We start from the raw sequence: 24,087 nt of genomic DNA on the forward strand, positions 1-24,087 counted from the left end.
CCCAAGAATTGCATATAGCTTATCTGCTTAATCACTATATTAGTCCCAAATATCTATTCTCTGTTAGTTTGACTAATTTCCCTACAGCAAAGGTAGAAGGAAAACAAAATTTCTGCCATTGTTTTTTCTGTAGGGAGACAAGGGTACTGAGATAGTATTCCTTCAGCACCAATTAATTACATTAGCACCATATGGGTCTGTTTTAACACATTCTGGAACCATGATTAAATCATCTCTTTCATTTCTCCTGCAAGGGGTGTGTCAATCTACTTTTCTATGGCCCTTTTCACCATTCTTGTAAAATTTCTGGACCAAAATACTCTCTTTCCTGGCCACCACTACACAATGTGTGTAGTTCCTCTTGTTAGAATGTAAGCTCCATGAGGGAAAAAGCTATCTTTGCTTTGTTTTCATATCCCCACCTCTTAGAGCAAAGAGTTTGGTACATAAGAAGCCCCTGCCTTAGTATATGCCTTATCCTTTATTAACTCATTCCAGACTGAAAAGCTCTATGTTTATTCATTTAGAACAAAGGTCTTATTACTACTAATGTACCAGAACAAGAAATAGTAGTCAGAAGGATGCTCTCCATGCACATGAGAGAGTTATAGGCTCTCCTTACCCGACAGTCTCGCTGGAGTGTCTTCATCAATGCATTGTATGTTTCTGTATCAAAATATAATCCTTCATGCATGTCTTGCAAGAAATCCAAGTCCTTGAATGTAGGGTTTAATTTTTCTCTCTCTTTTCTAGATGCTCGTCGCTTGTACGTAGAACCTTTCAAATCATAGGTAAAGTGCATTTTCATTGAGCGAGGCAAAATGTTGTTCATCACCACAATCCTTATGTTAATGCCCCCTGACTGCACACAGTAGAGTCCATAAAACTTTGGTAAAAGAGTCCTAGGATTCTGGTTTAAATTCTAGAACAAAAAAGAGAGAAAGGAAAATCAGAATAATCTTTTGAAATACTGTGCCAATAAATCAAAGGGGTTCTTTCCGCTAAAGTTTTTTTTTAAATTAAGAGATATCTATTTTCTCTCCTATTCTCCACTCAGTCAAAAAAAGAAAAACAAATTTCTTGTAACAAACATGCATTGTCAAGGAAAACAAATTCTCTCATTGGCTGTGTTTGAAACATATGTCCAATTCTCAATCCCAAACCAACGAGGTGGTGCAGTGGTGCTGGACCTGGAATCAACAAAACTTGAGCTCAAATCTGGTTGCAGACACTCATTAGCTGGGTGACACTGGACAAATCATTTAACCTGTCTACCTCAGTTTCCTCACATGTAAAATGAAAGTAATAATGATGACAGCATTTAGCTCTCAGGGTTTTCATGAGGACAAAATGAGATAATATCTGTAAAGCACTTTGCAAAAACTGCAAAGTGTTATATAAATGCTAGCTGTCATCATCATTGCCACCACCATGTCTATCAAGAGGAGGATAAGAGGCATCATCGTTGGTCTTCTGGAGTCAAGAATATTATTGTACTGATCAAAATTCTTACAGTTCTCAGTTCTGTTTGCTTTTACAATGTTATTAGTACATAAGTTGTTCTTCTAGTGCTGCTCATTTCATTCGTCATCAGTTTTTTCATCAGCCTCCAAAACTATTCATTTTTGTAACATGTAGAATTAATGTTATGTTAGTAATATAAGTGATATTATAAATTGTTTTCTGATTTTGCTTATTTCATTTTGCATTAGTTTGTACAACTCTTTCCATGTCTCCTTGAAAGCATCTATTTCCTTATTTCTTATGAACCAATAGTACTCTTTCATAATTGTATATGATAATTTGCTCAGCCATTCCCCAACTGATTTGTATCCCCTTATTTTCCAACTTTTTGATACCACAAAAGAGCTGCTGTAAATATTTTTATACATATAGAACTATATAGAACTTTTTCCTCTGATTTCTTTTTGGGTATAGATCTAGCAATTCTATAGCTCCATTAAAGGATATGCACTGTTTAGTGTGTGTGTGTGTGTGTGTGATTCCAAATTGTTTTCCAGAATGGTTGTACCAATGAACAATTCCACTAACAGTTCATTAAAGGATCCATTTTCCCCCGCAGCTCCTCCATTATTTGCCAGTTTTTCATCCTCCTCTTCCTCTTTCTTCTTTCAATCTTTGCCAATCTGATGGGTGTGAGATGGAATACCAGAACTGCTTTAATTTGTACTTTTCCAGCTATTAATGGTTTGGAGCATTTAAGAAGATAGGATATGGATAGCCATAAGGGTTTCTTCTCTTTAGCATGGCTTGTTCATACCCTTAGACCATTTATCAACTGGGGAATGGTTCTTATTCTTATAAATTTTAATCAGTTCTTAATATATCTTGGAAATGAGGCCTTTTATCAGGAAAATTTCCTGCACAGATTTCCCCCCTGGTTGTTTCCCTTTTAATCTTGTTTTAATTTCATTTGTTTCTGCAAAATATTGATTTTATGTAACCAAAATGATCCACTTTATGGTCTGCGATCCTCTCTCTTCTTTGTTTGTTCAAAGTGGTGTTTTCATGATAGAATTAGGAAAGAATGTCAAATGCAATCATCCTCATGAATTATCTTTGCTCTTTATCTTTGTTTTAGATTCTAATTTCGCTTAATGCTGTATCATTTTCATCCTAAATTCAGAACATGAAAACTGAATGAAGTGGAGGGGATCATGAAGAGAGGCGGCATGGTCCAGGAGAAAGAACACTGGAATGGCTCTTACATAGTAAGTGCCTAATAAATGCTTATTAACATGTCTTGTGGGGCAGCTAGGAGGTGCAGTGCAGTCAGGAAGCCTCTTCCTGAGTTTGTCTGTGTTTTTTTTTTTTAAGAGGACCAATGATATCACACATCTGGCCTCAGACACTTCCTAGCTGTGTGACCCTGGGCAAGTCACTTAACTCTGTTTGCCTCAGTCTTCTCATCTGTAAAATGAGTTGGAGAAGGAAATGGTGAACCGCTTCAGTATCTCTGCCAACAAAACTCCAAAAGAGCTGGACATGACTGAAATGACTAGAATACAATTTACCTTGGACTGGGAGTCAGAAGATTTGCAAGTTCTCCCACGGACTAATTATATGATCTTACACAAGTCACTTAGAATGGTCTGAATCTTTGTTTCTTCTTCTGTAAAAATGGAATTAGACTAAACGCCTTCTAAGGGTTCTTCTAGCTCTAAATAATTTCATGAAATTGATTCTATGTTAAACAAAAACTAGATTTGTGATTAAGGGAATCTTCTATTTAAAAATTATGCATTTAATAGTTTGAGGCAGGAAATGATGACTAGAAAGAAAAAATTATGCATTAATAGGCATGACATGTATGTATCACCTATACGGAAACTACGTTCTTTCTTTTGGAAATCCTACAGTAGAAGGAATTAGCTTGTAAAAAGCCATATTTATTTAAATAAACAGGGGCTATATTGAGCTCACAACCTTCAACATAGATAAATCCCTTTAAACAAGCCCAACAAAGAAGAAACACCAGATTTTAAACAGGTTACCTTAAAGTTTATAACTATCATTAGGAAATTTTTCCCACCAGTTTTTTTTTCATGATGCTAATAGAGTTTTTGTACAGAAGTTCATAGTTACGTTTGTCTGTTACCTTAATGACTGTAATGCAAGGCAATGGAACTATAGGGAGATATTATAATAAAGGTATTAGTGGCAATAGTTGGGCCCAGGCAAATCCTAAAATCTCGCTAAGGCACAATTTCCTCATCTGTGAAATGGAGCCCAATAATACCTGTATTATCTGATTGATAGGGTTGTTGTGAAGCTCGGTTGAGACAATTCATATAACATACACTTTGCAAACCTTAAGAATTACATAAGTGAGTTATTGTTTCTGCAATAATCATGACTGACATTTATATAATAATAATAATAGCATTTATAGAGCACTTTGAGTTTTGCAAAGCCTTTTGCAAATACCTCGTTCTATCTTCACAACAACTCTGGGAATTAAGTGCTATTATTACCCCCATTTCAGAGATGAGGAAACTGAGGCAGACAAATTAAATTACTTGCCCAGCACCACAAAGCCAGTCTTGCTGAATCGAGGTCCAGCACTCTGTATTCCTGGTGCCACCTAGTTGCAAAGCTTTAAGCTTTGTAAGGGGCCTTAATGGACAACAACACAAACAATTATGATGATGGCAATCGTTTATATAGTGCTTTAAAGTTTGCAAAGTAAAATACATGCATTACCCAATTTAACTTCATAACCTGTAAAGTGGAAACTATAGGCATTACTATTTCTATTTTCTTTTTTTTTATTATTTCTATTTTCTAAATGAGGAAACCAGAGTTCAGGGAATTTAAGTGACTCACCCATAGTGACTGGGCTATTAAGCATTGAAGGCAAGATTTGATGTCATTTTTTTCTGACTCCTAATCTACCACTTGGTCGGCTATAACATGTACTCTATCCACTGGTTCTCAAGTTTTTGCTCTTAGGACCCTTTTACATGCCTAAAAATTATTGAGGATCCTAAAGAGCTTTTTGTTTATGTGGATTATATTTATCGATATTAGCCATGTTAGAAATAAAAAAAATCTTAATATTATTATTAAAATAATTTTGAATGCTTAGGTTCCCTGAAAGGATCTTCGGGACCCCCAGGGTCCCCATATTACACTTTGAGACTCACTGAACTATATCATCATCTCATGTCAAAGAAAATGAGAAAAATGCTATTGAAAATGGCAGAAATGTCTGTGCATAGTGGCACATACCTATAATCCCAGCTGCCTACAAAGCAGTAGATCTGTTAAACTTGGAAGTTCTGAGCTGCAGTGGGCTATGCCATTTGGGTGTCTGTATCCCAGTTTGGCAGTAATATGATGAGCCCCATGGAGTGGGGACTCCCAAAATAATTTAAGGACAGGTAAACTGGCTCAAGTGAGAAATGGAGCTCCTGTTCTGAACAGAATGGATCAGGGTCATAAGTGGGCTCTGCACTTTCGGTCTGATAGACCTAGTCTTAAAAAAAGAGAGGCAGGGAGAAAAAAGCAGAAAAAGAAAATGGTAGCAATGCAGAAGTATTGGGGAATATCGAAGAAAAATTATCAAAATTTTAAAAATCAGCAAAATATGTAGTAAAAATTATAGCTCTAGTTAAATGATAAATATGTTCCTTAAACACTGTAAATAGTGCAGATCAATTTTTTTAATAAACAAAATTGTATTTTAAAAACAATGAGAAACACTATAGTAGTATTCCATTTTAATGAATTAAGTGAATACTGGCCTCGCTTCCCAAACTATCTTATATATAATTGCTTTTCATATATTTGCACTTAGTCAATTGATAATTATGCTGTCTATGTACTTCTGTATGTAATTGCTGTCTCCCCTATTAGAATGTGGAGCAGCCAGATGGTGTGGTGGATAGAGCGATGGGCCTGGAATCAGGAAGACCTAAGTTCAAATCCAGCCTCAGACACTTAGTAGCTTATGATCCTGGACAAGTCATTTAACCCCATTTGCCCCAGTTTCTTCATCTGCAAAATGGGCTGGAGAAGGAAATGACAAACTCAGCATCTTTGCCAAGAAAACCCCAAATGGTGTTACAAGGAGTTGGATGCAATTGAAACAACTGAACAACTATTAGATTATAAACCCATTGACTAAAGACTTATTCTTTGTACTAGTATTCTGAGTATCTGGCATATTGCCTGGTACCTAACAGGTGCTTAGTAATTGTTGATTAATTAAAGAAATATTTACTAATGGCCTACTATGTTCTAGTCAGGGGTGAGGAACCTGTGGTCTCAAGGCCTAGGTCCTAAAATAGAGCCCTTTGACTAAATCCAAACTTCATAGAACAAATCCCCTTAATAAAAGGACTTGTTAGGCCACACCCAAGGACCTAGAAGGCCACAGGTTCCCCACCCCTGTTTCTAGATGCTGGACGTTTTATCAAGTAAATCCAGAGTTTTATATGTGTTTACTTAAAGCAAGGAATACCACTACTACTTTAGATTCCTAGAAATATAGATCTTCTGGCTAATTTCCTAGGTTATATCTTTGTGGTTTTTAAAATGTTAATATATTTGTTCTCAGCTCTTTAGTCATCAAAATCCTGAACCATGAATACAAGCTCTCCTCGTAGGTCTTTTGTTTTCTTAAAAAAAAAATCAAAATCGAGGGTCAAAAATCCCAGATTTTTTTTTTTGGAGTCAGCCAAAGTAAACCAGCAGAAAGCAAAATGATTCAGAAAAGTCATATGACTAAGACGGGGCATCTCTTCCCAGGTTTCTGTACTTACCATGTAGTAACCTGGCAGCAGCTTCTGAAGGAATTCAGCTTCTTTATGTTGAACTGTTTTGATGATAAATTCATCGTCACTAGTTACAAAAAACAAGGATCCACTGGCCCCAGGGTTGGATAATTCTATTAAAGGCTCACTGCAGATGGAATACTAAAGGAAAGACAATAACATTATCACATAAAACCATGCTGCTTCCAAGAAAGAACTTGAAAAATTGTTGAAGGTGCCTTTCTTGAGCTTAAATAAGTATTCTCCCAAGGTAGTGAGAAGGATATTTATATAATTTCTGAGTTTTTTTCTCTTAACCTTCGTAATCATTGTGGGGAGGGGGAGAGTATTGATAGGCAGGATGGAAATACTTTCTACCTGAGTCTGTATACTTGTTACCGTCAATAAAGAAGGGACAGCTTACCCTTTAACTGCCTTTATAGTGAAGAACAAAGGACTTTCAATGACACAGCCAGAAGCACTAGAAAATTCAGGAACTAAACAGTATACCAACTAGCATGATAGGCAAGGTTCCATCTCCTAAGAATTAGTCAATACATGTTAGCTAGCGACCGAATACAGTATATGTTCAACATATGTCAGCTAATGCTGACAGAATCAACCACTGAAAACCACTTTATTTTAATCATTAGGTTTAAGCTTTAAAAACTATTTAATTTATCCTGTCTACAACTTGTTTGCACATAGCTATTTGTGTGTTGTCTCCTTTGTTAGACTGTGAGCTCCTTCAAAGCAGGAACTATCATTTGCCTTTCTATGTAGGTGCTGTCTGCTTAAGACCATGCCTGGCACATAGTAGGCCCTTAAGAAATGTTTATTGATTAGTTAGTTTAGTCAGTTGACTAAAAATAGCATGTACAAAAATCATAGATCTTAGACTCAGAGCTGGAAGGAGGCATAGAGGTCATCTAGTCCAATCTATCATTTTAAAGATAGAGAAACAAACTGAAACCCAGAAAGACTTCAATTACTTGCCCAAGGTCATACAGACAGTAATTATGGGAGCCAGAATTCAAACCCAGGTCATTTAACTCCAAATTCAATACTGTTCCCCCTGTATCATGTTTTCAAGTGTAATGGTTTCTTTCACTGAATTAACTGTTTCAAATGTGTTATATCAATGGACAAATATAGTCAGAGCAAGTATTGACCAAACACTACAATGTGCAAGGTACCAAGCTAGATGCTGCAGGAGACTGAAATGGGTGTAGATGTATTATGAGCTTGTTCTGGGGAAAAAAAGGATGAAAGAAAACATAAAAATTCATTAAGAATATAAGGCACCAGGGGCAGCTAGGTGGCACAGTGAGTAGAGGCCCTGGAGTCAGGAGGACCTGAATTCAAATCTGGCCTCAGATACGTGACACATTTACTAGCTGTGTAACCATGGGCAAGTCACTTAACTTCAGTTGCCCTGACTTCTACCCTCCAAAAACAAACAAAAAAAAACAAACAAAAAACTCCCAAAACCCAAGAATATAAGGCACTATGTGATAAACATCCAAAGAGGATAATTTTACACATATATATGTGTGTGTACATTATATATATAATATATATGCATATCATACATATAGGTATGTGTGTGTGTGTGTGTGTGTGTGTGTGTATATACACACACATGTATATTTGTGGCTATTGGTAGCCATTTCTTGGTCCGTGGGGTGGGAAAGGAAGAAAAAAGAGGGGAAAAAAAAGTTACATAACTTTGTTGTATATTTGGAGGGAACAGCAAGTTGTACATATTTTCACGGGCAATCATCTTTTTTTTATTGTACTATATTATGGAAATGCTTGTTTTATTCCATGAGTTGAAAATTAAATAAATTTGTAATACAAAAAAATGAACATAGAGACAATCAATGTTATATATAAAAAAGGGCAGTTCCAATTTGAGGGGTAGTCAGGGAAGGTTTTATTTAAAAGGTAGAATTTACAGATGGGGTATGGAGAGAGGTAATCTTCCTAAAATATCATTTGCCACACATCAGCCTTCTATTGGTAAATTTTCAATGACTCTCTAATATCTTCAGAATTTAGCCCAAATTCCTTACTTTTGAGGCCCTTCCAAAGCAGGCAGCTAAGTAACTCTTCAACCTTATTTCTGTCCAATAAGAATTTATTGAGGGCTTACTATGTGTAAAGCCCTGTACCAGGTGATGGGACTACACAAAGGAATGTATAATTAGAGGGTAAAGAATAGCAAAAAGTTCAACTGGTTATGAAAAGGATCAAGAAGAAAAGTAATGCTGGAGCAGAAAAACAGAACTGGGAAATCAAGGCAGGTGGTAGAATGACTGGAGGTAAGAATGCAGAGGTTTAGGAGTAGAGAGACCCTGGGAGAAACTGAAGGATAAGAAGTTATGGTTAGGAGATTTTTAGAGTTCTAGATTAGTAAAGTGGAATACTTGGGCATGATGGTGAGATTAAGGGGCAGGGGAGAGGGGAGTGAAGGTCTTGGGATTTTTTCCTTTATATCCATGGAATTTCGAGATTGAAAACTGCTGTGATAACTTTCCCCCACCAACACCCCCCCCCATCCCTCCCACCCCCCAAGCAAACTACCAACTTAAACACACATCCATTATTCAAAACCTAAAAAAGGTGGTTGTTAAACTCTTGAAAAGAATCAATGTACTCATCTCTCCACCTTTTCTCCCCTGACCAGTCTACTGCCCATTCACATGGTTGACAGCCAGGCTAAGAAATAAAAGTGAAACGACAAAGGAAACAAAATGGATTCTGTAAAACCTTAGAAGGGAATCCAGGGAAATCATAGGAAATGTTAAAGAAACATGCCAGGTGTTGATCCTGTATGATTAGCTAGGTAATAAAGTTGAAAGATGGCCTCTGGTGCATACAGATCATCTAAAATATGGACAAGCAGGGAAAAGATAACTGACTATACATGGGACGAAGTGTAAAGAAAACTCAGCAAATATAGGAGGATAGCTATCTCCCTTTTAGTTTAAAAAGGAACAAAACCACGATTGAAAGATCCTGGTTGAGGTGAGAGCAAATCTTGATTCCTTCATAGAGTTATCAAGCAGCCGGTTGAAAAAGATGGGGAAAATTAAACTGATTGGTTCAGAACTGGGACCTTAGAAATCCTGATGGTTATTTTTATGTAATCTTACAAGGAGCTAGTTCTTTCTGATATAATGAAAAAGATATACAAGGACAAAGTTTTGAATGTAGAAATAAAAGGCTATTAATAAAGAAATTGGGGTGGACAAAGAAGGAGTGTTTAGAAAACAGTACTCAAACCTGCATTTTTAAAAAGTCAACTTATTCTTCAATCAGCAGCGATGTGATTTGTCAATTATTCCCCTACTTTCTCAATATAATTAGTACGTTAAGATAATAAAAGCAAAAAAAATACAAAATATTTTAATGACTTTTAAAATGAATATTTAGCATAGTGTGTGCTCCATAAATTTATATTTATAGGCATGTGGTTATTACTCTCTAGAATTCCCTGTCTTCTCAGCCCACATCTCTTTGGAACAACTGTCTGAAAACTGGTTCTTGGGAATCTTATCTTTTAAGATCAAGTGCAAATGGTAGAAGAGAGTTCTGGCCATCATCCACCAGCTCCTATGCAGCACATGTGGGCATGTCTGTACATCTTCCAGGCACTTCCACTCGAGCAAGCTGTTCAGATTTATTAATTGTCTTGCTCCTGTTTCCTGCAGTGCCTCCCTATTTTATCCACTGGAGAAAGCAAAGCTACAACACAGCTGTGTCCCGCCAATGCAAATTAACAGTGTAAAGTTGCCCGGCGTTGCTGAGATACTTTGCCTGCCTGCCTTTCTTCCCTTAAACAGCGTGGAACGTAAAACAGCCACCCTACTGTTTCAAGCAGGCACTTCCTGAGACTGAAAAGCCATCATTTACCGTATACTAGATTCTGGCATCACAGCACTCATGTTGGAGATGGAAGGAAACTAATAGCTTGCTGCCTAAGGAAAGATGGATATTAATTCGGTTTGGTTCCTTTTCTCTCTTTGGTGTGCGTTCATTTACAAATGAATGAGAAAAAAGGGGGCATTTGAATGGTTGCATTTCTCAGAGACACCTTCTTCCCTGACTGCCTCACAGTCTAGTAGTTGCATGTTTCAACATGAAACTTATAATCAGTGTGCACAGGGTGAATGTTAATGTGCTTTAGGAACCTAATGGAAGAATTCAGAGAAGTTGAAATGGAGATGCAAAAACCTAAAGCTAAATATGATGTCTATCTATATGCAGATAGGAGAGGCAACCTGGTGTAGTGGAGAAGAGAGCTGGCTTTGGAGTTAGGGAGTCTTGGGTTCAAATCTCACCTCTGATACATGCTGGCTATGTGACCCTAGGTAAGTCTCTGAGCCAGCCTCTTAATGCACCATGAAACTCTTAAGATTATAAGTTGAAGAGCAATTGTCAATCTGCATTGGCAGAGGGAGTTATCCTCCGTGGGAATTCCCTACAATGATGAAATCATGAGTTTGGACCAAAAAAATTTAAAGTGGTTTAATTAAAACTATTCTTCGAGTATATTGTAGGTTAAATAAATTTATAGGAACCTAGCCATTATTATCACCAATGTTATCACCAATGTTATCAGCCTTGTCATTAAGACACATGCACACATTCACACATGTGTATGCACACACACATATGACAGTGTGGCCTAGTTTATAAAGAGCTGGCCTCAGAATCAAGAAAGCCTAAGTTCAAGTCCCATGTCTGACATAGGCTGGCTGTGTGACCCAGGAGAAATCATTTAAATTCTCAGTGTACCAAGTAATTCTCTCAGACTCTAACTTTCGGAGCAGTTGGTGATGAGCCATATTGGTAGGGGGAATTTTCTCATTAGGAGTTCCTTATGCCACTGAAATCAGAGGTCTGGTCTGAACATTTCTGCTCAATGTCTAAAACACACACACACACACACACACACACACACACACACACACACCAATCACCATACACATATCAATCATCTACTGGCACTTGATCCCACGTTGAAGCAACCACAGGGCATGTGTAGCTTAGCAAGTCATCACAAACTATTTTTTAATGGCTTGAATTTGGCAGGAAGCAGAATGTATGCATTAAGTTGGGAGTGTATTTTCCTTTAGTCCTCCCTTCCACATACATGTCAAAGAGAAATTTAGCTTCAATATTTCTGCTCCATTTAGAACCCCCTCATTCAAGTGTCACTTTTTAAGCTCAGGAGCCCTTGTTCCTTTGAAACAGATGGTCCATTGTGATTGGTTAGATAAGGAGGAGTTGCCTTGAAAAGCATATCAAATGGGAAATTTGTGACTCAAAATCGGTTAAAAAATGAGACCTTCAGGACATAAGGAAGCACATCGATTTTTCAGCCTTTCAATAAGAGCCTCTTCAGTTCCCACACTTCTAAATCATTAGGAAGTGCCCTAGAGTCCCACAGCCTTAACGATGAGCTGTGGGCATGCCTGAGACTCACCAAAGCAAGTCCTCAGGGCTTTGGATTTTGAAGAGTTCAGAGATGTCATGCTTAGGAAGGACTCCTTAGGACTCTTGGGATCAGTCAGGTCAGCCACATGCAGTCAAGGTACGCAGCAATTATTCCTCTATTTCCAGGCACAAACATTTGGATAAATATAACACAACCACGTATACAGGTCAACCCTCACATATTACTTCTCTTTGACTATAACACCCATTAAGGCAAGGGCCATATTTTATCTAAACTTTTTATTTTTTTTGTTTCCTGTTACAATGCCCTCAACACAGCAGAGCATGTTGATAGGGTAATTAAACAAACACAGTAACTGAAAAAAGGTACTTTCCCACTTTCAGCCTTATCTCCTAGTATCCCTTCTATACAACTTTCTGATCTAACCAAATTGGTCTAGACACCTTCCCTTGAAAGTGTCTTGAGCTTTCTCACTTCTGCTCACATGGTTCTCTTCCAGAGCTGGAATATCTTTTTCTTCCTCTCTGCCCATCAGAGTTGTACACATGCTTCACGATAGCTCACATTCTACCTACTCTGTGAAACCTTCCTTGACACAGTACAATTTCCTGGACTTATTTAGGTATTTAGTAAATGCTTGTTGACTTGTTGATTTAACTTAACAACACTGCCTGGAAGTGATTACTTTCTTCTTACTCTCTGTAATACTAATTTGATTCTTGTATCAAATCCACTGTTTTATTCTTCTTCCTTTCTCAAGAAGACTTCCTCTACAACTCAACTCTTGCTTTTTACAAATGGATCCCCCAAATCTTACTCCTTTCCTAACTTCCCTAATATTGTGAGGGTACCAGTATCAAGACAGTCACTCAGGCTTACAACCTAGGTGTCATCCCTAACTGCACTTTCTCTCACTCCCTATATTCAATCTGTTGTCAAGGTCTGTCAACTTTACCTTTGTAAGAGCTCTATCATAGGTCCCCTTCTTTCCTGTGACACCAGTACCCCCTGATGCAGGCCCTCATTAATAACCTGCTGGTTGGTCTGCCTGCCGTAAGTCTCTCCCCATTCTAGTCCATCCTCCATTCAGCTACCAAAGTGATCTTCCTAAAGCACAGGTCTGACCATGTCACTATACTACTCAATAAATTCCAGTGGCTCTCTATAACCTCCGAGATCAAATACAAAACCCTGTGTTTGGTGTTTAAAGTATTTCATAACCTGCTCCTTCCTTTCCAGCCTTCTTACATCTTGAACACTGCCATGATCCAGCCTCTCTGTTGTTCCTTGCACAAGACACTTCCTCTCTCAACTCTGGGCACTTTCACTGGCTGTCTTCCATATCTGTAATGCTCACCCTCCTCATTCTGCATACTGGCTTCCCAGCTTTCCTTCAGGTCCCAGCTAGCTAACAATCCCACCTTCTTTAGGAAGCCTTTCTTGATCCTCTTTAATTCTCTTAGCTCTTTGGATTATTTCAAATTTGTTGTTGTTTTTCAGTCATGTTCGACTCTCTATGACCCCATTTGGGGTTTTCTTTGCAGAGCTACCTGAGTATGTTGCCATTTCCTTCTCCAGCTCATTTTACAGATGAGGAAACTGAGGCAAACAGGGTTAAGTGACTTGCTCAGGGACACACAGCTAGGGAGTATCTGAGGCTGGATTTGAACTTATAAAGATGAGTCATCCTCATTCCAAGCCCAGGGCTCTATCCACCTAGCTGCCCCCATTTCCAATTTATCATATATATATTTATATATACACACATATAATCTTTTTTGTGCATAGGTGTGTGCAAGTTGTCTCTCCTATCAGACTGTGAGCTCCTTGAAAGTAGGAATTGTCTTTTACTTTTCTTTATATCCCCAGAATTTAGCATAGTGCCTGTCACACAGTAGGTACTAATTAACTGTTTATTCACAAACTAATTGACTGACATGCTGATGTCCCTCAGAAATCTGGCTTCCCGGTTCACAAGCCTCAATTCCCTTGATCTTCACCTTGACTCTACCTCATGCACACAAAGTGATAGTCACAGTCCTGATCTTACCATCCTTGATGATCCACTTCCATAATCAGGAACTCTGAAATTCTTATATCTGATCATAATCCCTTATCCTTCTATCATCTCCTCCCAACCCTGTTGTTTGCCTCACTTTGACCATGGTCCATCCATTCTTTAGTGCTCTCCAAGGCTATCACCTTTGCTCTGATTTGACTTTACTCTTATACAAATATTAACCCTATTTTCTAGATTTGAATTCCTTGCCTCTCTTGTCCTCTTGACACTCATGCCTTTTAAAACCTTAACTCTGGATTATCCCCACCATCTGCATTTTCTGTTCTTACATGATATTAAACAGTGCTAGAGGAAATCATAAAACTGCTTACCATAATTTTTATTATTTAATTTCATCTTGAGCTTCAGATAAGCAAGGGAACCCTTCTACCCTTCCTTCTCTATCAAAAATTCCCCACAGAAGCTATTTCAAACTATTTCTTCTTTCCCCCATACCAGCACCTGCTCCCTATGAGAGAATCATGCCTCGTACTTAACTGAGAATATAGAGACCATTTGCTGTGAGCTTCCTCTTCTTCCCACTGGTATAGCTTAAAAATCCTTGATTTCAACCTGGCTTCCTCCAACCTCACTTCATATCCTCCTGTCCTCTCCCATTCTTTCTGAGGTCGATCCTTCTACATGGGCCTTTGATTCCATTCTTCCTCATCAACTCCTACATCTTGTCCCCACAATCATCTCTTTTCTTTCTCCAAGTTCCAATCTTTTCCTATCTACTGGCTTCTTGCCTTCTGCCTACAAGTATTACTAAGTCATTCTTGTTATTTTTTAAAGCCTTCTCTGGATTTTAATACACCCTCAAGTTATCTCCCTCCTCTCCTCCACAGCCAGAGTCATAGAAAAAGCTTTCTACATTCACTGCCTGAAGTTTCCTTTCCTCACATTTATTCCCCAACTCTTTGCAATCTGGCTTCCAAACTTGTTCAATTCTTTCCAAGGTTATCCATGATCTCATAATTGTCAAATTTGATGAATTCTTCTCAGGCTTCATTCTTAAAACTTTTTTATAATATTTTTTCAATTTAATAAGCATTTTTCTTCCTCCTATTTCCTACTTTTCAATGAGAAAAAGAGAAAAGAAAACCAAAATGTTTGTAACAAGTATACAGCATTTTATAGTGTTGGATGCCCCCTCCTCTTGGCTATTTTTCTTCTCTGGGTTTCCAAAATATTACTCTCTTCCTTGATTTATTATGACCTGTCTAACTGACCCATGTCAGTCTGATTTCCTGAACTCATCATTTGTGACCTGCTCTCTATGGGTGGTTGTATCCTAGGGCTTTGTCCTGAGGCCTTTCTTCTCTATTTTGGTGATTTTAGCAGCTCTCATGAGCTCACTTATCAGCTCTTATAGATGACTTTCAGATCTATATATACAACCCAGTTTTCTCTCATCAGCTCTAGTCCCACATGGCCAACCACTTATTAAATATTTTGGCCTGGATGCCCTGTAGACATCTTAAATTCTACTTGTCCAAAATAGAATCCATCATCTATCTTCTCAGATCTTCACACCTTCCCTGTTTCAGTTGAAAGTACCAACATCCTTCCAGCAACCCAAGTTCACAACTTCAGAGTCACCTTCAACTTTCATATCTAGTCAGTTTTTCAGATCTTGTCAATTATACCTCCACAGCATCTCTAGAATCTGTTCCCATCTTTCCAATCATTTAGTCACCACCCTGGTTCAGGACTTCATTTCTCACCTGCAGTCTTTTGATAACTTCCTAACTGGCATGGAGGATAAAATACAAGCTCCTCTTTTTGGGTATTTAAAATCCTTCAACTCCACCTCCAGGTCTATTCTTCAGGCTTACTGCACAGTACTCACCTTCCTGGGAATCTGACTTTCCACCAAACTGGTCTACCTGCTGTTCTGTGGCTAGGAAATTCCGTCTCCTGTCTCTGTGTTTTCACTTGGCCAATTCTCCATGCATGAAATTCACTCCCTTCTTACTTCCATCTCCAGGCACTCTAAGCTTCTCCTTTAAGGCTCAGCTCATGTGCTACCTTTTACAGGGTCCTATTCTGATAACTGATAACTCAGGTTGCCAGTGTCTTCCTAGAAAATATTTTGTATTTATTTTGTGTTTAAGTATCTGTGCTCATGTTGTTTTCTCTCAATATGATACAAATTCCTTAGGGCACGAGCTGCTTGTTTTTGTATCTCTAATGTCTCCTTCACAGTGGGTGCTTAAACATTTGTTATATGAATGAATGAGTTTCTGTTTATGTGTAACCTATTAAATGCAAGGCTGCTTTCACGTTGTCAAGTTTATCACCGTACAAAAAACTAGTACCTCCTAAAGAATGCACTTGAGAAGGTACTAAGATGTCCAAAATATGGCAAAAAATGACAAGATCCTGGTCTAACACTAGAATCTTTCAACTATTATCAGGTTAACAAGAATATTCTAACTCTGTTCATATATCTTAGAAACTCTGAATTCCTGTGGGATGGCCAAGGAGCCTATAGTTCCTTCCACATACTGGGGAGCCTTAGGTTTCCTGACTTCAAGCTTAGTGCTTTTCTCACTGTACTGTGTCAGAGCAGTGTTGTGTGTCAAATATAATGTCAGTGCTAGGGTATACTGGAATTCAGTAAAGGCTTTTTTTTTTGAGAGTGACTTGGTAGGCAGCAGGTAAGGAGCCAATAGATAGGAAGAGATTGAGAACTGGACAAAGAAGAGATGAGTTGTGAGGACAACCTATAGAAGGAGACAAGGGAGTATGGGATCAAGGGTCCAAGTGGAAGAGTTGAGCTTGGTGAGAATGGAAATAGACTGGAGCATATGAAGACAGGATGGGAAGATGTGGTAAGGTCTTGATCTCTTGTTCAACAGGTCATTACTCTAATCTCCTTTTTCCTCCCCTTCCAATTGTAAGGGCCACATGGGTGATTCTGTTCTTTCTCCAAAATACATTCTATTCAAGAACTCCCTTTCCATCTCTACAAGGACAAGTCCATGAACTTCCGAGCTTGGGATTCTCATGAGGTAACCCCCAAGCTTATGTTAAGCTTTTCAATCTCCTTTAATTTTAGTGCCTTCCCCCTTTATAATTTTAAATTCGTCCTATATGTAACTTGTTTGTACAAAGTTGTTTCTATGTTGTCTCCTTAATTAGACTGTGAACTCCTTGAGAGCAAGGACTATCTTTTGACTCTCTTTGTATCTCTAGCATTTGGCACAGCATCTGGCACAGAGTAGGTACTTAATAATATTTATTGACTGACCAACTAAAAAAGTTAGACTCTAAGACCGTGCCATGTAAGAAATCTTTGTTTCTTTGAGAGGCAGGAGTTTAGGAATGATATTGTCTTTGGACTCCCTTTATATTTTCATTATGATCTTCAAAGTTGGCCACTTGAGCTCCAAATCCAATAGACATTTTTAAAAAAACTTAATCTATTCTCCTTACGCCTCTTTGGCATTTGGCACTATTTCATCCTTCTTTAAATATTCTTTTCACTTGGCTTTCATGACACTATACTCCTTCGATCTATTATCACTGCTTCTCCATCTCCTCTCACTTCTTCCTTCTGCCTTTTATACGTCAATGAATCTTGAGGCTTGGTCCTTGGCCCTCTACCCATCATTCTACATATTCTTCCCAAAGAGCGCGAGAGTAGATTCACTCTTATGACCTCAGCTTTCATGCCATCCCCCATGCCTAGGATAACCTTGTCTCTTACCTTAGTCCCAACTAAGGGTCTTCCTTGATTTGTCCTTCATGCTTCCTTTTCCAATATTACCGTTTCCTGCCCCAATGTAAAAATGGACTCTTCTTTATTTTCTCACAGCACTTTGCACTTCTCCTTGGTATTTATTTCACTCTCCTTTTTATCACGGGTATTTGTGTATGTCTTTCTCCTCATTTAGATTGTAATCTCTTTGAAAGCCCAGGCTGGGTTGTATCTTTTTATTCCCGGTGGGTAGGAAACTTTAGACAAACTAGGTTGTTAAATTGAACTGAATGATACTCCCTTGCTCCTGGATGGCTACCTAGTTTTGCTGATGAAGGGAACAGAACACCTTAGGATCACAGTAGAAAGAGCACTGGATTTATAGGCAGAGTCCCTGGGTTTGAATCCAGGGTAACCTTGGGTACCACTGGGTAAGCCATTTAACTTTCCTGGGCTTCAATTTCTCTTTCTATAGATTGAGGGAGTAGATAAACTTCTGAGGTTCCTTTCAGCTCAGTATCTATGACTATGGGATCTGCTCTGTTCTGAGCAGGATTACTTTAGGATTGAGGAATTAGACATTGACGGTATCCTCTAATCAACCAACTCCAGGCAGATATTGGGAATTAAGTAACAGTTAGACCATTTACTTAAGAGTCCCTACTATAAACAGGCCCAGTCCCCAAGTTTTTTATATTCCCAAGGCCTAGCACAATCTAAGCCTTCAGTAAATGTTTGTTGATTGAATGAATACAAAGTGGAACTCTGATTTCATGAGGTAATAGTTCAGTTCTTTACATGATAACTAATAATAAAAACAGTAGCTAGCACTTATATAGCCTTTAAGACTTACAATGTTTTTTACATACATCATCTCATTTTATCCCTAAGGGAGCCTGTGTTTTGTTCCCATTTTACACATAGGAAAACTGAGGCTGTGAGTTTAAATGACTTACCCAGGGTCACCCAACTAGCAAACATCTGAGACAGGATTCAGATTCAGGTCTTCATGACTTCAAGTCCAACACTATCCCCTGTGCCACCTAGCTCCCAACTGTATGTGCATTTATTTCAAACCTTCATCTCATTTGAAATTAACAAATACCACAGTACTCTGAAAAATAGATTTTTTTGGAATACCTTCTGTATTATTAAATTGATCCCAAATGAAATGACTATTAAGAATTTGACTGCCTTTATGAAACAACCTTTTAGGTTTAGATACCATAATAAATTTTCTTCCTTTTGAAATATACCTGGAACAAGGTCCTCTGCTCTTTGACCTGTTGAATCAGTTTAAAAAAAAAAAGTTGGAGGAGCCATAGTGAGGCTACAGACAGTGTGAAAAAGATACATGGACTTTAGGGGATGGAAAGTCCAATATAAATCCATAGCATGACAAGGAAAGGTAAATTATAAGCTTTGTCTATATTATGAGAAGCATGGTGCCCAGCAGAAGGAGTGGACAAGAACACTATATTTTGCCCTAATCAGACCATTTCTGAACTATTGTTCCTCAGCTCTGGGCAATATTTTAGGAAATACATTGATAAGCTGTCCAAAAGTGGACAGCCAGAGAGGGGAGAGGACTAAAAAGGCAATGTAATATAAAGATAGGCCAAAACAATGGTTCTCAAACCTTTTGATCGCAGTACCCCTTTACATTCTTTAAAATTATTGAGGACCCCAAAGAGCCTTTGCTTAAGCAGGTTATATCTATTGACATTTGCTGCATTAGAAATTAAAATTGATAAATTTTAAAATATTTGTTTAGTGATGCATTTAAAACGATAATCTTATTACATGCTAACAATGCATTTTTTTGGGGGGGAAATAAGCATATTTTCTAAATCAAAAAAATTAATTAGAAGAGTGGCATTGTTTTACATATATTTGCAAATCTTTTTACTGGCTGAATAGAAGAAAGCTGGAATGTTATATCTGTTTTTGCATTCATTCCATTGCAATATGTTGTTTTGGTTGAAATATATGAAGAAAATTTGGCCTCAGACAAATATGTAGTTGGAAAAGGGAAGAGCATTTGAAAAAACAAATAATGTCTTAATATTACTATGAAAATAGTTTTATCTTTGAAGACTCCATGAAAGGGTCTGAGGACCCCTCAAGGATCCTTGGACTATATTTTGAGAACCACTGTATTAAAGGAACTAAGAACGTTCAGCTTGAAGAAAAGACGTCTTCGTGGGCACATAATAGCTATGTTCAAGTAAAGGAAGGGTTGTCACATGAAACAGGAATTATACCTTGTTTAGATTGGCTCCAGAGGACAAAACTAGGAAAAATAAATGGAAGTTGTAAAGACGTAAATTTCAGTTCAACACACAGAAAAACATCCAAATGGTTAGTCCGAAAGTAGAATGGTCTCTTGTTTAAGGCAAGCCTGGATGACTACTTATTAGGGATGTGGTTGAGGTTGATTCATGTTCAAATACAGCTTAGAGTAAATGGCCCATTCCAACTCTAGATTCTTTGATTTTATGTGGTTAGAATTCTCAATTATCCTTCAGAAATCAAATCTTCCCTGATACCCATGTTAACAAGATCTTCCCTCTTCGTATTCATGACGCTTTTTATCACAATGCTCTGAGGTACTCAACTTGAAGTAGTGAATATGGATGACAACTTACATTTATATAGTATGTGTGCAATATGTATCATAGCTTTCTGTGTATGTATCTCATCCTTCTATTAGATCATAAACCCTATGAAGACAAGAACTATGTCCCATGTCAACTTCATGTCTCTCCTACCCAGTGCCTAACTCAGACTCTTCATAGAACAGTGGCTTAATAAGTTTGTTGAATGAATAAAATGAAATTCATGGTCTCTTGAAGCTTAAATGTCATGAACTTGGAAGCTAAACCAGACCTCCCCAATCAAGTTTTGATTTTTTGTTTCCTGCACTCATGAAGCATATGGAGTAAGGGTGGAATGTAAAAAAAACATTTTCTGACTACAACATTCAGGTTATAAAATAGAGTTGTAGTTACATGAAGTCTACATTATCAGAATTAGTCAAGAATATAGTGTTTTAGCAAACATTATGCAAATTTCAGGTCAAGGTGAAAATTATTGTGGGCCAAGGCAAGTTTGAGATGAACTGCATAAGTAAGGCAATTAAGACAAGAAGATTTTCAAAAAGAATCCCAACAGCTAAATTCACAGGAGTATTTACATCTAATTATAATATATCTCTTAGAATAATTATCTGAAGTAGCAACCAATACCACACACAGTTACTTAAATACCAATTAGTATAGCAATTTTTGTGGATATCTGTTAAAAGCTGCAGAATTTAAGACTATTTTCTAGAACTAAATTTATAGAAATTTAATCATTTAGTTTTTTTTTTGAAGAGGGGGAGCGCCCACTGCTTCCAGAGGCACTCCATTTCATCTCGGGGCATAAATATGTATTTGTTACAAAACTTGGAACTTAAAACTTTTCTCTGAGTCTTGGAAAACAATAGTCATGAGTTGCCAGTGAGACAAATGAGACATAGTTACATCACACATATTTCAGTAGGAGGGAGGAAAATTACAAACTCTTACCAAGTAATCATCGGGCTTGATACCAAAAAGTTCTCTGAAATACCGAAATGCTATTGGAGCATATGTCTTAAATCTGAAGTCTGGGTAGTGATGAGCTGGGGTCAGATTGCTCCCTTCGCTACAATCAAAATTAAAAAAGAAAAGAAAAAATGCACAGATGAGAAATGTTGATTTTAATGTTAAATTATAGGAAGTTTTCTTTTTTCTTCAGGCCAATTTCTCCTCTAGAAAATTTTAGTGGTTTGTATAAAGCCTCTCGATGCACATGCAACCAACACCACATGTCCATCGATTGAGAACAGAACAGATGCCATCTCAGCTAGAGCCTCCTCTAAGCAAGCTTCCCTGCCAATCCACAGCATGTAGTCAGCTGTATGAGGGTACCACTGATGTAACATTCTGTGTGGCCCTCCTAAGGAATGGCATTTCATCAACCCCAGTGATATTGAATACATGATGAGAAGTTAAAATTTGGGCTACTTTAAACATAAGGGCACTGCCCTGTCATCTAGCATCTACAAGAGCTGAGCTATCACAAACATGGCTAGTTTGACATGACTGTTTTAGACACATGTCCAAAATAAACTATGAAGAAAAATAATAATAATAATAATAAAAATAATAATAGTGTCTATGAAAACTTGAAATAAGGAATGCATATGCTTTTTAGAATATTTAAAAACAAGTAAAATTGTTAAAAGAAACAAACAAATAAAAGCAGCTAATTTCAGTGATGATAATAGTGACATCTGCACGTCTTCTTTATAACTTATTTTGGGTTAGAAGAATGTGCCTTGTGTGGGTGTCCTGGGCTTGCTCAACAAAGGAGTCAGACCAATGAAACTACTGTCCATGGTAGGAAGGTAGGCAGCATTTGGTAAATTTGGTATAGGGTGTCAGTAAATATAGAATATTGTTGTTTTAGGGCATTCGACATAGAGGCTAAATAGAGGTTCTAATCAGAAGCTACATTCTTCTAATTTGCCTTATGCAATGAACAAAATTAACAGCTTATGGGCATATTCATCAAGTTTCTTTCACGGTGTTTCATCTTGATTTCTCATTTCTTGCATCCGTTCTCCTTACCTTATACTATTTAAAAATCCAGTCTCCATTTAAGCAAGAAACCAGTAAGAGGAAGAACAAAGTATAATTGAATGAATAAAGTGAAATAAGTTATGGCCTTGTGATCCCATCAGAGACTGGAGGAGTTACCAGTTATGACTACATAAGATGGATGGTGTACAATGCTTCCTGTTTTTCAGTAGAGAGTGGTAGACTACAATTGCGGAATGAGGCATATATTCTCAGCCATGGCCAATGTGTTGATTTGTTTTCCATGACTTTACTTATTTGTTATTTGTTAAAAAGGAGGGATCTCTTGAGGGAAAGAGACACAATGAGGAATGACAATAATGTTTTAGAAAAAAAGTGTCAATAAAAGAATTTTAAGGAGGGAAAGGGAATAAACATTTATTAAGCACCTACTATGTGCCATATGCTAAGTGCTTTACCAATAGTATCTCATTTGATCTCCAAACACCACTGCAAGATAGCTTTTGTTATTATTCTCATTTTGCAATTGGGGAAACTGAGGCACTGGGTTATGTGATTTACCTTAGGGTCACAGAAGATAGTTAAGTGTCTGAGGCTGGATTTGAACTCAGGTCTTCCTGCCCCCTGACCTGGCACTCTATCCCTTGTACCAGCTAGCTGTCTAAAAAAAGGATGATCAGAGGCAATACTGTTCAGTTTTTTAGTTGCTGGTTACTTAGAACATGTTGCAATGTTCTTTCTTCCCTGTTGGTTCCATGAATTACAATGGTTTTCCTCTGCTTTGCTGCCTAATGTTTCTCTTCATTGACTGCTGAGACGAGTTCAGCTAATGTTACAGAACAAAGTGTTAGGTTTCCTTGGTGATCATACACACACAGACGGCATCTCCGGGTGTGTGTCCTTCCTTTAGGCACACACCCTGCCAGCTGGTGGAAGAACTGGCAGAATATGGTTAAAAACGAAGCAAGCCTTTGATCAGGTCTCATTGCTAAATATGCAGTATTGTAAGAAGAGTTATAAAAGAACCTGATGCAGTTGCTCAATGCCTTGCCTGGAATAGGCATTCAATAAATATTTCTTGAATGAATAAATGAAAGAATGAATGAAGGGAAAAGAGACTTTTAGGGACAGAGTGTTAAGAAATTAGATACGACAGACACCTCTGGGTTGGTAAATACTTTAACAACAATCTAATAAAAACAAAACAAAAGTGCTCAATGCTTACCGGTGGCCTTAATCAAAAGCCTTATTTTTCTCATGGCATGGCAGGGGCCAAACCTCATGGTTTTCACAGGCTATATGCTAGTGGAACACACGCTTTGGTATGCCTTATCAGTCTAGAAAGATTTCCTGCATAGGCTGGGCAGCAGGCTGAGTCAGCCATCCTAGAATCAGCTTAGCTAAGTTTGGAGAGATTCAACTCCAGAAGGCCAACCATCAGGTGGTAAAACTTATCGGTCATGGCAATTCATGAAGACAATCTAAAAAGGTATAGAAGAGGGTGTGATTTTTGTTATGGGAGGGATCTTTATATTGATGAAATTAGAGATCTCTAAACCTATGGTGAGTTACATCTGGTGTCATAAGTGTTGACTAGCAATTACGGTGTTGGAACCCTCAAAGTCTGAATTAATGAAGATAAGTAGCCCAATTCACATATAATCCAAGAGTAATTTCTTTGTAATGCACTGTGCTGCACCATGCCCAGAAGAATTTCTTTCCTTATTGGATCTTACTTGTACTGACATTAAGACTAAATGGTAATTCCTGCAGATATACTGACCAATCTATATTATGATGGCGGGGAAGTGGGGAAGAAAAAAAGTAATAACTGATTAAACATGTCAAATGCCTAATATTTTTTAAAAAATACTATCATTTAAGGCATGTACACGTTCATGTTTGCATTTATACACATAGCTTGACATTATATCAAAAAGTAACTGCAT

The 24,087-nt window shown here is 37.7% G+C and overlaps 1 protein-coding gene across 1 annotated transcript in view; it reads right to left on the bottom strand.

Moving 5' to 3' along the window:
- PIP5K1B (phosphatidylinositol-4-phosphate 5-kinase type 1 beta) overlaps nt 1-24,087 on the bottom strand; it is a 344,454-nt gene that overhangs the window by 126,279 nt on the left and 194,088 nt on the right. The window contains exons 5-7 of the mRNA XM_036739202.1: nt 21,083-21,200; nt 6,288-6,440; nt 623-922 (exon numbers count right to left, since the gene is read on the bottom strand). Of these exons, the coding sequence (XP_036595097.1) occupies nt 623-922; nt 6,288-6,440; nt 21,083-21,200 (571 nt within the window). The remainder of the gene's footprint in view (nt 1-622; nt 923-6,287; nt 6,441-21,082; nt 21,201-24,087) is intronic.

The sequence above is a fragment of the Trichosurus vulpecula genome, chromosome 9 (genome assembly GCF_011100635.1).
Source record: "Trichosurus vulpecula isolate mTriVul1 chromosome 9, mTriVul1.pri, whole genome shotgun sequence".
NCBI lineage: Eukaryota > Metazoa > Chordata > Mammalia > Diprotodontia > Phalangeridae > Trichosurus > Trichosurus vulpecula.